This window comes from Lycium ferocissimum, unplaced genomic scaffold (genome assembly GCF_029784015.1).
Source record: "Lycium ferocissimum isolate CSIRO_LF1 unplaced genomic scaffold, AGI_CSIRO_Lferr_CH_V1 ctg285, whole genome shotgun sequence".
Taxonomy (NCBI): Eukaryota; Viridiplantae; Streptophyta; class Magnoliopsida; order Solanales; family Solanaceae; genus Lycium; species Lycium ferocissimum.
This window is the reverse complement of record NW_026724299.1, coordinates 307,363-321,853: the sequence shown is the minus strand read 5'-3', so window position 1 is coordinate 321,853 and position 14,491 is coordinate 307,363. Positions and strand designations below refer to the sequence as shown.

General features: G+C 33.0%; 3 protein-coding genes across 3 annotated transcripts; 1 reads left to right on the top strand and 2 right to left on the bottom strand.

The window, feature by feature from the left end:
- Nucleotides 1–2,448: 2,448 nt before the first annotated feature.
- LOC132043805 (blue copper protein-like) lies at nt 2,449–3,428 on the top strand. Its single transcript, XM_059434267.1, has 2 exons — nt 2,449–2,595; nt 3,189–3,428. The coding sequence occupies exons 1-2, from the start codon at nt 2,449–2,451 to the stop codon at nt 3,426–3,428; spliced, it is 387 nt and encodes a 128-aa protein (XP_059290250.1).
- A 3,569-nt stretch (nt 3,429–6,997) lies between these two features.
- Nucleotides 6,998–8,682, bottom strand: LOC132043769 (probable sugar phosphate/phosphate translocator At1g12500). The gene has a single exon (XM_059434242.1). It carries the CDS (start codon nt 8,494–8,496, stop codon nt 7,426–7,428), a length of 1,071 nt encoding a protein of 356 aa, XP_059290225.1. The 5' UTR covers nt 8,497–8,682; the 3' UTR covers nt 6,998–7,425.
- Nucleotides 8,683–9,898: 1,216 nt separating this feature from the next.
- LOC132043784 (growth-regulating factor 12-like) lies at nt 9,899–11,998 on the bottom strand. The gene is made up of 3 exons (XM_059434253.1): nt 11,756–11,998; nt 11,399–11,653; nt 9,899–10,412 (listed from the first exon to the last, which is right to left on the bottom strand). The coding sequence occupies exons 1-3, from the start codon at nt 11,811–11,813 to the stop codon at nt 10,117–10,119; spliced, it is 609 nt and encodes a 202-aa protein (XP_059290236.1). The 5' UTR covers nt 11,814–11,998; the 3' UTR covers nt 9,899–10,116.
- Between the last annotated feature and the right edge of the window lie 2,493 nt (nt 11,999–14,491).

Here is a 14,491-nt window from a genome sequence, read left to right as displayed (position 1 = left end):
AATGTAATTTTGGGGTCCTCTGAATCATGTGTTACTACAATTTTCCACCCCACATAAACTTGTCAGGTCATAAAGAGTGAAGACAAGTTGTGTATGGTACAAAATAAAGTTTTTCATATTAATTTAGAATAAAATGTGTACGAGTTTTGAACAAGAATTCAACTCAATGGTCTCAATAGGAGTTCGAATGAACACCCATCTGCCCCTCTAACGTCACTGTTAATTATAAGCACAATCAATAGTTCAATACCATGGAGAAGGTGTGAAAGAAAAATAAGAAATAAATCTCTCTGACAATGATTGTTATTTATTTTTTATCCACGAATGCATACTATGCTCCAGTATTGTTTTGTGTATTTACATCATTTTCTTCCTTAGTAGACTGTCCTAGCTGTAACCTGGATTGGGGAGTTTTTAATGGGGTTGAGTTTGCTAATGTTAACGGGTCGGGTTTCGGGTTAGGGGAGCTTATTTGGGTAAGAGAGCTATTTTAATTTAAAATAATTTTTCAAATGGAATTGAATGGTTTCTATTAAAGGATCTGATGGTAGATGGAGACTTCAAATAGGGACGGATGTAGTCAAGTGGAGTTAACCTTTTCACTGATTTTTTGCCACAATGATATTCTATGATATTTACTGAAAGTGGAATGACTTGTGATTTTAAAAATTAATTTGATGACTCGTGCTTTTATATCATAAGTTGAGTGACCTTCTATGTAATTAACTCTCAAATGAATTGTTGGACATTTGAGAAGCCAAACACAACAACTAATTTGGGACGGAGGGAGAATAATTTATCAAATTAGCACGGTGAAAACCCAATGTGCATGAGGAATATATGGCAATCGAGAAGAACATAAAGAAATATGTGTCAATATGTTCATTGAATTAGCGTAAATATCAAGTGAGGATAAATTTTTATCATAATATAATAGGAGTATAAGTAGAACCAAACCACAAGGTAGAGTGAACCCAAAATCTTGATCAAGTCAACTGTAAACGTTTCTATAATTCCATATTGTATTAGTATGTTGTTTAGACGGTGTTATTAAGGCAAAATGAGATATTAGCAAAACTGACAAGATTTATGTATATATAAAGGCCAAAGTCATAAGCGCCCCCCTAAACTTTTCCTCAAATTCCTCACGGCCACTTAAACTGACGTTTGTTCCAATTTGACACCTAAACTGCTTCGAATTTGAATCACTTAGATATTTTTTGCTGATTTGGCACAATGTGTGTGATACACTTAAGTGTCAGGCGCGTGGAAAGCATTTAATTAGACATTTTCCTTTAAAAAATGATATCTTCTTCTTCATCTCTCTTTGCCACCATCCACCCATCACCAATCCCGCCGCTGCCGCCGTCATCCACTCTTCTCCTTCCTCTTTTTTTTCCAGCCGCTTCACCACCATCATTTTTCGGTTCTGTCGTCACCGCTGCCACCACGCCATTTTCATCCTTATTTGGAAGATGACCACCGTCTCTGCCATTACAGCCACCGCCTCGTCGTTTTTTTGTTCAGATTTGAAAACGCCACCACCGTTACAATTTCATTTCTTTTTATTTTTCCAATCTGAGTTGGCCATCAAGAAAAAGGATATCAAATTTGGGTCTCAAAACTTTTCCGGCGAATCTCCATTTTTTCCGGCAAGTAGAAACGAATCTGAAAATATTTTTTCTGAAATTATCACAAAAGTCCAAACTCTAAAGAATTCACAACAAAATCCTTGTTATTTCACCTTCAACAGCAGCAGTCAGCTCCCAGGAGGAAAGGTGTAGATCGTGAAAATGTCGTCCCATCGTTTTAGCAGAGTTGTTTTCTACTGATGTTTTGGTAAAAAATGTTGGAGCTTAAAGGACTATTTTTGGATAAAAAAAAAAAAATCCATAATACAAGAAGGAAAAGAATCCACAATTACAGTGGGTAATTGGTAAGGAAGATGAAGAAAAGAAGAAATGGGGGTGGCGGGGGACGGCGGTTCTGTAGCAGGGGAAGCTTGGTGGGTGAGGGTGAGTGGGGTCCTTCTCTTTTTAGCATAATTTTTTTTCCTTTTACTCATAAAATAATTTTTAATCATTATTTAGAACTCAAAATACCAAATGGCCATAGTTAATTCATCACTTGCCACGTCATGGGCGAGTGCATCTCACACACTTTACATTTTTAGCTGATTAGTAAAAAAGTGCGTAATAGGTATATTTTTTAATAGGTTAAGTGTTGATCGGAATCAAGCGTCGGTTTAGGTAAGTATATGAAATTTCGGGGAAAAGTTTAGGGGGCCGCTTATGACTTTGGCCATATATAAAATGCCGCTAATAGCCGGCTGGGCTTCCAAAGTTTTGCAATTAACAACCAATAAATACGTCCCTAGATCAATAACACATTCAAATCATCTATAGCTTTCATAAATATTCGAACAACATTAGCTACTACATATTATCAATGGCCTCGACAGCTTTCTTGATTGCACTAGTTGTTGTTGTGATGGTTACTGCTCCAGTTATGGCAACTGACCATTGGGTTGGTGATGAACAAGGTTGGAAACTCAACTTTGACTACAAAATTTGGGCTGCCACCAAAGAGTTCCACGTTGGAGATAGGCTCAGTAAGTTTTTTACGGATAAATTTCAAAAATGGTTATTGGATAAAGTCATAAAATTATAATTTTTGTAGCCAAAAAATCACTCAACTAACCACCAAAATAAAAAAGTCATAATATGATACTACATGCCTACATCTAGTCCCGAATTTACAAGTTACCATTTCATCAACTCACTTTATATGATATCCACGTCACCGTGTGGCACCAATTTAAAAAACAATACTTAGTTCATTTGGTTTACAATGGAATAACTTTTTTATTTTCCCAATATTACCTTGGAACCCATATTATTTTTCATTAACCGTAGATAATAATTGCAGATTTTAACTTATGTGCACTGACAATATCATTACTATTAGTTAATTATTGGGTTAAGTTAACCTATAACAAGAGGTGACTTGATAAACATATAGAGTTATAAGACATAACCTGCTATAACCTGTTAAATTAAACTGCTCTACATTGTCAATGTACGTAACATAAACCCGTAATTATGTCCCAAATGACTAGAAATTAAAGGTGTGGGCAAGAAAACAATTCTATTTTGGAATTGCTTATTGAACCAAATTTTTTGTTGCAGTCTTCAAGTACAAGCAAGGAGCCTCACAATGTGTATAGTGCAGATGAGGAAGCCTTCCAAAGCTGCATAGCAAGATATTTTGTTTCACCTCTGATTTCTGGAAATGATGTGATTACTCTTACAACACCAGGAAAAAGATGGTTACTATGTGGAGTAGGCAAACATTGTGAAAATGGAATGAAACTTGCCATCAATGTTTTGCCACAATTGGCATCTCCAGCTCCTTCACCTTCTTACTAATTTTGTTATTTGAATGATTGTTGCAATTGCCATGTTTTTCATGATCGTGAGTTAAGGATAAGTCCATGTTTTGGTTCGAGGGGACGAGTGAAAATGCATGAACACCCGATTTTTGTTTTTTGATTTGTTTTTATTGATTCGAGGGTTGAATCAACGTGTTTTGTTAAGTTTATGAAGGGTTCGAGTAGTGTGGGAAATAAAAAGCACTATGGTTGTTTCTTTGCTTAATATTTATGTTGGTAATCTTCTTTTCCGACTTTGCATTGTTTTGTAGTAATTCATTTGAGAGTTAATTACATAGAAGGTCACTCAACTTGTGATATAAAAGCACGAGTCATCAAATTAATTTTTAATATCACAAAGTCATTCCACTTTCAGTAAATATCATAGAATATCATTGTGACAAAAAATCAGTGAAAAGGTTAACTCCACTTGACTACATCCGTCCCTATTTGAAGTCTCCATCTACCATCGACAATCCTTTAATAAAACCATTCAATTCCATGTGAAAAATTATTTTAAATTAAAATAGCTCTCTTGCCCAAATAAGCTCCCCTAACCCGAAACCCGACCCGTTAACATTAGCAAACTCAACCCCATTAAAAACTCCACAATCCAGGTTACAGCTAGGACAGTCTACTAAGGAAGAAAATGATGTAAATACACAAAACAATACTGGAGCATAGTATGCATTCGTGGATAAAAAATAAATAACAATCATGGTCAGAGAGATTTATTTCTTATTTTTCTTTCACACCTTCTTCATGGTATTGAACTATTGATTGTGCTTATAATTAACAGTGACGTTAGAGGGGCAGATGGGTGTTCATTCGAACTCCTATTGAGACCATTGAGTTGAATTCTTGTTCAAAACTAGTACACATTTTATTCTAAATTAATATGAAAAACTTTATTTTGTACCATACACAACTTGTCTTCACTCTTTATGACCTGACAAGTTTATGTGGGGTGGAAAATTGTAGTAACACATGATTCAGAGGACCCCAAAATTACATTTATCACTAACATTTATACCTATTTAATACAATCATATTTCCCCTCCCTCTATCTCCAAGTGGATGAAGGTTGCCATAAATATGATGTCTAAAATGGTATCTTTTCTAAAATTGCACCATCTTGTCCAAGTGGCCCTGCTTCAGCGACATTTCACATTCACTGCTCCTTCCTAGTTGATTGCATCAACTGTTGCTGCTGCATTGGCATGTTCTCTTCAATCTTGGCTTTTAGTGTGGAGAGCCTCTTTTCTTCTTTGTGATTTATTTACTTTGTTTATGATTTTTGGTATCATCATGTGGTATTATGTACCTGTCTGACTAATTTAATTTCGTCGTCCGTAATGCTAAAATACAAAAAATTTAATTAATGGTGAAAAGATCTTATCCCACTATAAGGGATCTAAAGGATCGTAAATATCATTATGAGTTCCCACTTGATGAACCATCTAGTTTTTCAAGTATATTAAAATAGCTGTCTTATGTTGTTAACATTAGCAAACTCAACCCCATTAAAAACTCCCCAATCCAGGTTAACGTCTACTAAGTGATGTAAATACACAAACAATACTGGAGCATAGTATGCATTCGTGGATAAAAAATAAATAACAATCATTGTCAGAGAGATTTATTTCTTATTTTTCTTTCATCACCTATTGATTGTGCTTATAATTAACAGTGACGTTAGAGGGGCAGATTCGAACTTCTTCAATGATTTTCTGTCTTTCTTTTTTCTTTTCTTTTTCGGTTGTGGGGTGTGGTGGTGGAAGGGGGCGTGTTGTAAGTTGGTGATTCGGTGATTGATGGTGCTCGATGTGGTACTTCTAAACTTCAGAAAATTCAATTTCGAAGATTAAGGTACAATATTAAAGTCTAACACCTTATTCATTAATCCAATTGCCCAAATATAAGATCATTTGTTTTCTCTTTTGTTCCTCGAATATTTTTTTTCCTTATGTCAGAGACGCTTATCATACACAAAAAAGTTAAAAGGAATATCAGAGAAAATCGAACCTTACATCTTTAAAATGTTTAAGATAAAATTAGAATCCCTATAAAATCTAAAATATAAACATAATGCAAGTGGGTTGGAAGAATGTTAATTAGTTTATTCTTTTAATTTATTTCGGTGAGAGACAGCTTCTTTTAAGTCGTCATGAAGTAACATGCCTAACTCGCTGATAAAGAAACAACTACCAAATGTATTAAAGCATTTTCATTATTAATTATACCGTCCAACACAACATCCTCCTCCATTTTGCTTTATGTAGCTAACTATAATTTCCACAGAAAGAGTAAAGCAAAAGCAAAATAACACATCTGATCTACTTTTATATAACTAAAACTATTGGTATTTTGAGAAGAAAATTTGTGCTATGTATATCGACCATGACTTTAACTGACTTACAATAACAAGTAACTTTTTATATCAAGCGTGATGTGGTAATTAAAAAAATGAATAAAATTGCTATGCCTAGTTAAATTGTACTGACGTGCAAATAATTCTTTACATTATCACGGTGTATAACTTAAACTTTGACAATTGGATTGAAAAGGCATGTTTCTAACCGAAATTATCAAAAATACCAACTCAACTCACACCAGAAATAGTAACTTCCCTGCTTTTCTACACAAATCGCTCATTTGATATAGAAAGTTACCTGTTGTTGTAGGTCAATCTAACGTATAATTTACAATGCCTGTGGATAGTCCAAAAATCTCTTTTCAAAATACTGCAAGTTCCTTTCTATGGCACTCCTATACCAAAAGATCCAGATTTATTTTCTAAGTAGTTCTTCCAAGAACCTTGAAATGAAGCTTAATAACAGTCGAGTCATGTTAGACTAGACTAATATATATACACCACAATGCCCTTCATGGCAGTTTTCTGATCAAGCTTAGCTAGGGATTATACATCCGCTATCAAGTCCCATCCAAGGGGGTTCACTGGAGAATCACACTGTATATATAAGGTCTTTTTTTTTTTTTTTTGAAGTATACATAGTGGTAAATACTGATATTGAACCACTTTGTTAAAATCCCGTCTGCATTTTTATGCTTGAAGTAGTAAGTTTCATGACACAAAACCATTCAACAATATAGGAAGCAGAGAAGCTATAAACATGCTGCAAATGGTTAAAGTCATTCTACCTACATGGAAATCAGGGTGGACCAATGAAAGAAGCTTGGCAAATGAGATCCCAAGTTTCACTCTCTTCCTTTCCCAATAATGACAGCAACTTGTGAACTAAGATCTAAATTAGAAGACTTACCAAATATGCAACCAACTAATGCAACTCATGACTATTTTGCACCACAATTTTCCATGTTAGTCATTTTCTAATACAAACAGGGACCTCAACAGATACAACATCTCAATCTATTCTTGGCAGGCAGAGCTTGTTAGTTTCAAAGCAAAATGACATTGTAGCATTTTGATAATTGAAATAACAACCATTTTTTTTTTTGATGAAGTAAATAACAACCAATTTATTAAAAGGATTAACACTAAACATACTAGCTTAGGAATCAATTCAAGTTAAATGAAGCAGAGTATGAAAATAAAACTTTTGATTTAGCAAAATATGTTGGGGGACAATTCTCCCACCAAAATATTACACAGAGAGAACAATACCTAAAGAATCAGTCTTAACAATATCTAAAGAATCAATCTTTCTTTGTTGTAGTTGCATCAAAGGAGTATAAAATTACAGAAAGGGGAAAAAGTAAAAGAGACAACTTTATTCTCTTTTAAACACCCCCAATCAAGCTCAATTATATGGAGAAGAACAAAAAAAAAGCATAGAACATGAACCTTTTTGCACCTCACCCCATCTTTCTTCCTATACAGTGGAATAATATCCAACCACTTACCCTCCCAACCCCCACAGAATGAATTCTAACTAGCCAAAAAAACAAAGAAGGAAAAAAGATTGAACCTTTGTGTAGTAGCATCATCAAGATTGAATCTTTCATATGTTTCATCAGTGTGCTGTTACTTTAGACCTCTTCTTTGCCTCACTGTAAAGCACAACACCCATTACTGTCACAGCAAATCCTGTTATTCCCATAATGTTCACTGGATTTCTGAAAATCAAAACTGATACAACTGCAGCCACTGCAGCTTTAGCATTCCCCAAAACTTGTAGTGTCAAAGCACTTGTATGCTTAGTAACCAAGAAATTAGTCAAATTCACCAAATAAGCAACTGTTGCATTACCAACCAACAAGAAAATCATAAATCCATCTCCCTTTGCTTTCTCCAATGTAATTCCAGCCACATTTCCCTCTATGTATAACGTAAATGGAAGTAAAATCATTGCTGCCATTGGTGCCATGTATAGTAATAAATTCATTGAGTGTAATTTCTCACCCTCAGATGTTAACAACAACCCTTGAACAACAGATTTCAATGCTCTCCCAGCAGTTGAACCTAATGCCATCAAGAACCCGAATAAATGGAACAATGGCTCACTATTACTAGCCAAAACAATACCAAGAACCACAGGGACAAGTGCTAAATAAACCTCAGCAGTTTCTTTCTTACATGTAATCACAAAAGCAAAAATAGCAGTAAAAAATGGAGTAGTAGCACCAATTGCTTGATTGAACGATATAGGAAGGTACCTTAACGAAGTATTACCACAAACCACAGAGAAACAAAAAATAGCACTCAATGCAAGAATCTTGAAGAACTGTTTCCTGCTATGTATCTGTTGGAAAGGAACAATTTCAAGCCACTTAATGGCAACTAAACTATAAGTAGCACATGACAACATATGTAACATGGTCAAGAATATTGGATACCTATAACCATAGAAACTTAGTAAATACTTGTTAAGCAAAAGCACCCCAATATTTGAGCAGTACCAAGAAGCAATAATAAGTGCAGTAAGTACAGTTGGTGACACTAAAGAACTTATACCACCATTTGAATATTGTTGTTGCCTTATTTCAGCAGTTGGTGTTACTGGCATATCCAAAACTTGATCTTGGGTTGATTCCAATCTTGGGTTGCTTCCCCTTCTTGTTGTCCATGATTGTGCCTCCACCATTACAATGCTTCTTAGCACTTTGCACACTATAAAGATTCAATCTTGGCACTATTTTGTGTACTAAAAATAGCCAATAGAATTTCAAGAAAATATAAGGGGGTTAGCTACTTGTTAGTGTTGGTCTCTTGGAGGGTATTGGCCTAATGAGTTGAGATCTGAGGAGGAGAGAAGATAGGGTAGTGGTCCTGGTAAGGTTGGTGAGAAATTTTGAGGTTTGATCTGATCAAAGGGTCAAGATTTAGATTTGGGATGAAGGGAGTGATCTTGGCCGTTGGATGAGAATTAAATGAATAGAATAATAAATAAAAAAGATTTGTGATTATTGCTGTGAACAAAGTGTCGGTACTGTATTCGGTGCTTTATTCTTTACGCACTGTAGCACGTGCTGTCTAAACGTGTGAGCTGTAATTTGTGGACGAATAGGAATTGTCTATCTGCATTCCCCTATATTTCATCCTGCTTTAGGGGAGGGGGGATGAATTTATTTGGAGAACTTGTTGAAATTTCATAAGATATGTGGTTAATTTAGTCAATTTAAGGTCAAATTGTATTGACAAAGAAACTCTTCTTTGTTTGCTATACAAGTTTGCATGAGTCAAATGGAAGTAATACAGACAAAATAAAAATTTATCTACACCTGATATCTATGGATAATGAAACAATACCTACAAAATTTAAAATACAACTCTAAGATAAGTTTGTGATATACTCATATAAAATGTTCTTTTTCTCATAGACTAATTATATACAAAGATATAAATTAATTTTAATTAAGTGAAACTTGATGTAATTTTTTTATTAGTTTTGTATATTTTCCGATCAATGCTTCATATTTATTTAATTCAAGATAATGACTTTTTCAAATTTATGATTTTATCGAACTCTATGAAAGTCAAGATTGTTCATATAAAAATGGGTTGGAGATTGTAATTGCCTAATTGGCAATCAAGTTGGTTGACAGAGCAAAAGACTCAATCAAGAAGATCATTATGTAATTGGCCTCTTTAATTTGCTAAACGATAAAGGGAAGCTTAATCATTATTATAGCCTTCTATAACCAGTAATATTGTCGCATTTAATGGTAGTCAATAAAATGGACGCAAACTTTGAAATTATATCTTCTTCTTTTTTCTTCATTTGGTTAAGTCTTAGGGGACCGTTTGGTTATAGGGATTATGAGTTATTTCAGTATAAAATTTGGAATTAAATTTATTCAATGTTTGCTTGTGGGTATTAGCCAAAACCAAGATAAATCTTAGACTAAAATCACAAGATTATTTATTCCATATAAAAAGTAAAATTATCTATCCTGTATAAATTATAACTTTGTTTTGAACCAAACAATCCCCTTAGTGAATATAGTTACTCTACAAAAGAAAAAATAGTTACTCGGCACATGCACTTGTGGGAAATAGCAAGCCTGGTAAAATAATCGAAATGCTCACAAGTTGATCCGAACACCACCGTGATTTAAAAAAAAGACTAGAATCATTGTCTTATTACATCACATTTCAAATCAACTGAACCCTCAATTAAATCGCACTAACTAGAAATACCATAAAAGAAGAAGAGAGATCACTTGGATGCAAGGCGAAACCCAACCCCAAATCCCTAGTTAATTTATTGGTAGTGCAATGGAGAAGGTAGCGTGTCTGGTTCTGAATTTTGATGAGCTTGTGATGCTACTCTCATGGCTTTGTTGCTTTTAATTTTAGAACTAGACAATTGCAAATTGGATGAAGCTGGTTCCACATACTTTCTTGAACGCTGGCGGCCTCTATGCATGTGCTTCTCACAGTATTTCTGGTTCTGAATAACACTTTTGCTGCATCTCCATTTCTTGCCATCAGTCCTCCTACACCTCCTTGGTTCTGGTTCCATGCTATGTTCCCAACACAAGTGGCCATACCCCATCACTGCAAAAACTCAGAAAATTTTATTACATTTGGTCCATACTGTCTTTGAAGATTTCTGTACGTCCCTCGAAAAAGTTTAAGTTATATACATTTGTCTCTTATTTTGAAGAATATAAATCCACATTTTAAGAAGGCTTACTCGTAGATATCATTTGAATGACTTGATAATATAAATTTATACTAACGGTATATATAACTTAAACTCTTAAAAAGAAATTGATAGTTTTAATCATAAGAGTATTTGTCTAGACTACGATTTATCTCTTTATTAAACGTCTCGGTTAATTAACACTTCACTCTTTTTTTTCATCAGTTAACACTCCACTCTACTATTTGAAATAATGAGAATTTGGAAGAAAGACATAGTAAAGTACTTCATGTTTCTACAACGTCAAATACTTTGAAATAAATTTAGTTTGTCAAAGCGCTAATATTTAGACTTGGGGAGGGGGTTAATACATAGCCCACCACAAAATGTTGGAGTGGAAATAACGCCTATTCACCACTTTTTGACCTGTCTTTAAAAATAGATATTGTTACGAGGTTTCAAATCTGCACAAGTGAAACTCAATGATAATTTCGTGACTTTTTCTAGTAGAATTTGAAACTCCATAATAATAATTATTTTTCAATTATATAAAGGCTGAAAAATGGCTGTACGTAAATTTTACCCAACATTGGACATGAGTGACATTTGGTTTGGTTAAGTTGAATGCACATGAGCAAGATTTTACATATCATGAATGAGGCGTAATTTTTGCTTTTAAAGGACACTTTTAAATTTAAAACCTTGATGAAAGACTCAATGAGCAAATCATAACATTCAATTCTAACAAGGAACTACTATTTTAATAACAACATTAACGTATCACTTAGCATGTTTGCTAAACCAAAGTAGAAATAACATTTTGGGCTTAACTTGAATCCAATTCATCAAGAAAAACAGAACAAGGAAAAATTTCTGTAAGAGCTAGATGGAAACTTACAATTGGGACAATGTTGATAAACACCATCATGAAGACCTTTTAAGGAGCAAGTTATAGACTTGCATATAGGAATAATGAGATGAGAAGGAACAGGTAGCCCAGCTTCTATGTACTTGTAGATGCAAAATTGTTGCTCTAATTCTTGCCTCTGTAGAAATGTAAATCCATATCCATTAGTACTAAACTTTGAGTAGCTAAGCCCAAGATTCAGCCCAAGTTCAATTGAACTTGAACATTTCTCTCCTCCATTTGACACTGCACAAAATAGCAAGAAGAAGAATGAGATAATAACAGAATGAACTGAAAATTCTTAAAGGAATTTTTTTTTTTTTTTTTTTTTTTTGAAAGGAGTACTACCACTATAGCAGTCTTTTTTGCTTGCAATATTCTTGGGAGGTGAGATTTTGAGTTCCATGGCAGAGACTAGATTTTGATATTTTTTTTCTTCTCTAACTTTTTGTTGTTTTAATAATATTAATATTCTCTGCTGCCCATATTTGAGCAATTGGATTCAGATAAAACAATGAAATACTGACAAGAGACAGCAAGTCTTCTGACATAGTCACAAATTTTGGCAGCTCTCATGGTTGGAATTGTGGGTATTTTAACTTTTGTACTTACTGTGTTTAGTCCATGATTGTGTGAAATATTTACCACTTCTTCCCCCATTTTCTCTCTGTTGAAGATTTAACTTGTTCTACCACTCTAAATTAGTTTTTACATCATTCACCACCATCATCACGCTCCAAAATTGAGACGGAACATGGTTGATATTCGATTTAAACTATTCATCAAGAGAACGCAATTTATATACTGAGTATTAATTAAAATTGCATATTAACTATATATATAAGGCAAAGACATAGTATATTTAGTAAAGTCAAATACTTTATTACCTTCAAGTGAGTCTCTACTATTTACAAAACATTACGAGCCTTATAAATTATAATCATCATCTTGTATGTAGTCTTTACATGGTCATAAGCAGAAAGAAACCCCACTTCGATATGGTCTATTGGGTTTTAGCTCATTTTCTGTAGAATAATGACATTTTGAACACATTTTTGTAATTTTAATTCGACAAAAGAACACAATATCTCAAATTTGAAAAGTATTATAATTTGGACCAATCCAAGTTAGGGCAAGTACTGAAATCCTTTTAATTTAATTTAAATTATATTAGAACTATTTTTAAGACAAGATCTAATATTGCCTTTCTTTTTTATTTTTTATTTTTTATATTTCTATTATATATAAACGGAAAGGCAGTACGAACACAATAACAGATGATTGTACTAAAAGCAACGTAAGTTATATCATAAAGTTCAGCCTATATTTGGCTTCTCCTTTAACCACAGGTGCCTTTCAATTGCCCTATTTTGGCTTACACATGGTTACCTCTTTATTTATCTAGAACATCTGGAGTCTAATCACTTTCATTTCCCTTGCTTTTTGAATTTGTGCTATTCCTAATCAGTGTTCCTGTGCCCATTCTCAGCTGCTACTGAGCCTTTTTGTTTTCTTAGCAATGCAAATTTATACCAAAAGTTATATAAATTATATAATTTAACCAATTATTTTTTTATCCCACGTGAATATATGTCATAGTACTGAATATTTATTTTCTTCTCATCTATACACGTATGCACTTCAATTTTAATTCTCGACACATATTTATTTCCTCCGTGCACTTTTACTTGTTCACTTTTGGCTTTTCGCGTTCTTTAAGAATTAATAAATGAAGTACTCCTTCCGTCCCATACTACTTGGCCACATTACTAAAAATATATGTCCAAATTATTTTACTCTCCTTCTCATTCTCTAATTATTGTTTCTTTACATTTATAAAATGTATTACTTTATATTTTCATTTCGGAATTAAAATTTGGTGACTTACGATATAACATATATCTTTCTAATTTTGATTTCTTTGTAACAATTCTTTTTATCTATAATTGTTATATAAAAAATTATAATGTAACTAATTTACCCCTTATTAACATACTAGCCATATATGCCCGTGCGATGCACGAGCCGAACATGTTTATTCACTTTAATTAGCCTGTCTTTAAGGTTTGTATTTTGTAAATAATTTTTAAAAATTTGTCATAGTCATGACAATGAAAGTTGTTCATCAATGTGAAAAAAAAAATTAGTAAGAAGGTGAGGGAAAATTAATATTTTGATTTTAGATTTTTTTTCTAAATTGTTTAATATCTTATATGTATACCGACAAGTTGATATACATCTCAATGAATTAACTGTTCAAATCCAAACATAAGAACCATTGTTGTATATATTGATTTTTTTAAAAATCAAAACTAATAAAATATTTTTGTTAAATTAATTAAAAAATATGAGGAAATAAATGTGTCGAATAATTAAAATTGAAGTGCATACGTCTATGGAATAAATATTATATGACATATTAGAAATATAATATGTTATATCGTAAATCACCAAATTTTAACTCCGAAATGAAAATATAAAGTGATACACTTTATAAATGTAAAGAAACAATTATCAGAGAATGCAAAGGAGAGTGAGATAAGTAAAGTATTGACAAAGAAGGAAAATGAGTTTTCCTTCAATCTTAATACTTTAAACGTGAAAAGAGGACGAACAAGAGCAATGCAAATTTGTACCAAAAGTTATATAAAGTGTACACTTTAACCAACTACTTTTTTTATCCCACTTAGACATTTGTCACAGTCTCTCTCAAATAGACTATTTTCAAGAATATTATTAGAAAGGGTTAATTTTATTTTGGTTTTATAAATAAACAAGTAATTTGGACACACACATATTATATTTTTCAAGAACGTGAAAAGTCCAGAGTGAACAAGTAAAAGTGCACAGAGGAAATAAATGTGTCAGGGAATTAAAATTGAAGTGGATACGTCTATAGAATAAATATTAAGTACTATGACATATTAGAAATGTCCACGTGAGATAGGAAAATAGTTGGGTAAAGTGTAGAAGTTATATTGCTTATGGTATAAGCATTCATTGCGGGTAAAATCATGGAAGCTTTTTTGGTATAGCCTATTTAAAGTCGTGTTCACTCCCTTTAAAATTGAAGTGCATATATGT

Coding starts and splice junctions, on each gene's coding strand:
- LOC132043805 (XM_059434267.1), top strand. CDS start 2,449: ATGGCCTCGACAGCTTTCTTGATTGCACTAGTTGTTGTTGTGATGGTT. Junction 2,596..3,188: donor CTGCCACCAAAGAGTTCCAC/GTTGGAGATAGG, acceptor TTTTTGTTGCAG/TCTTCAAGTACAAGCAAGGA.
- LOC132043769 (XM_059434242.1), bottom strand. CDS start 8,496: ATGGTGGAGGCACAATCATGGACAACAAGAAGGGGAAGCAACCCAAGA.
- LOC132043784 (XM_059434253.1), bottom strand. CDS start 11,813: ATGGAACTCAAAATCTCACCTCCCAAGAATATTGCAAGCAAAAAAGAC. Junction 11,654..11,755: donor CAAAAAAGACTGCTATAGTG/GTAGTACTCCTT, acceptor TATTTTGTGCAG/TGTCAAATGGAGGAGAGAAA. Junction 10,413..11,398: donor TTATCAACATTGTCCCAATT/GTAAGTTTCCAT, acceptor GAGTTTTTGCAG/TGATGGGGTATGGCCACTTG.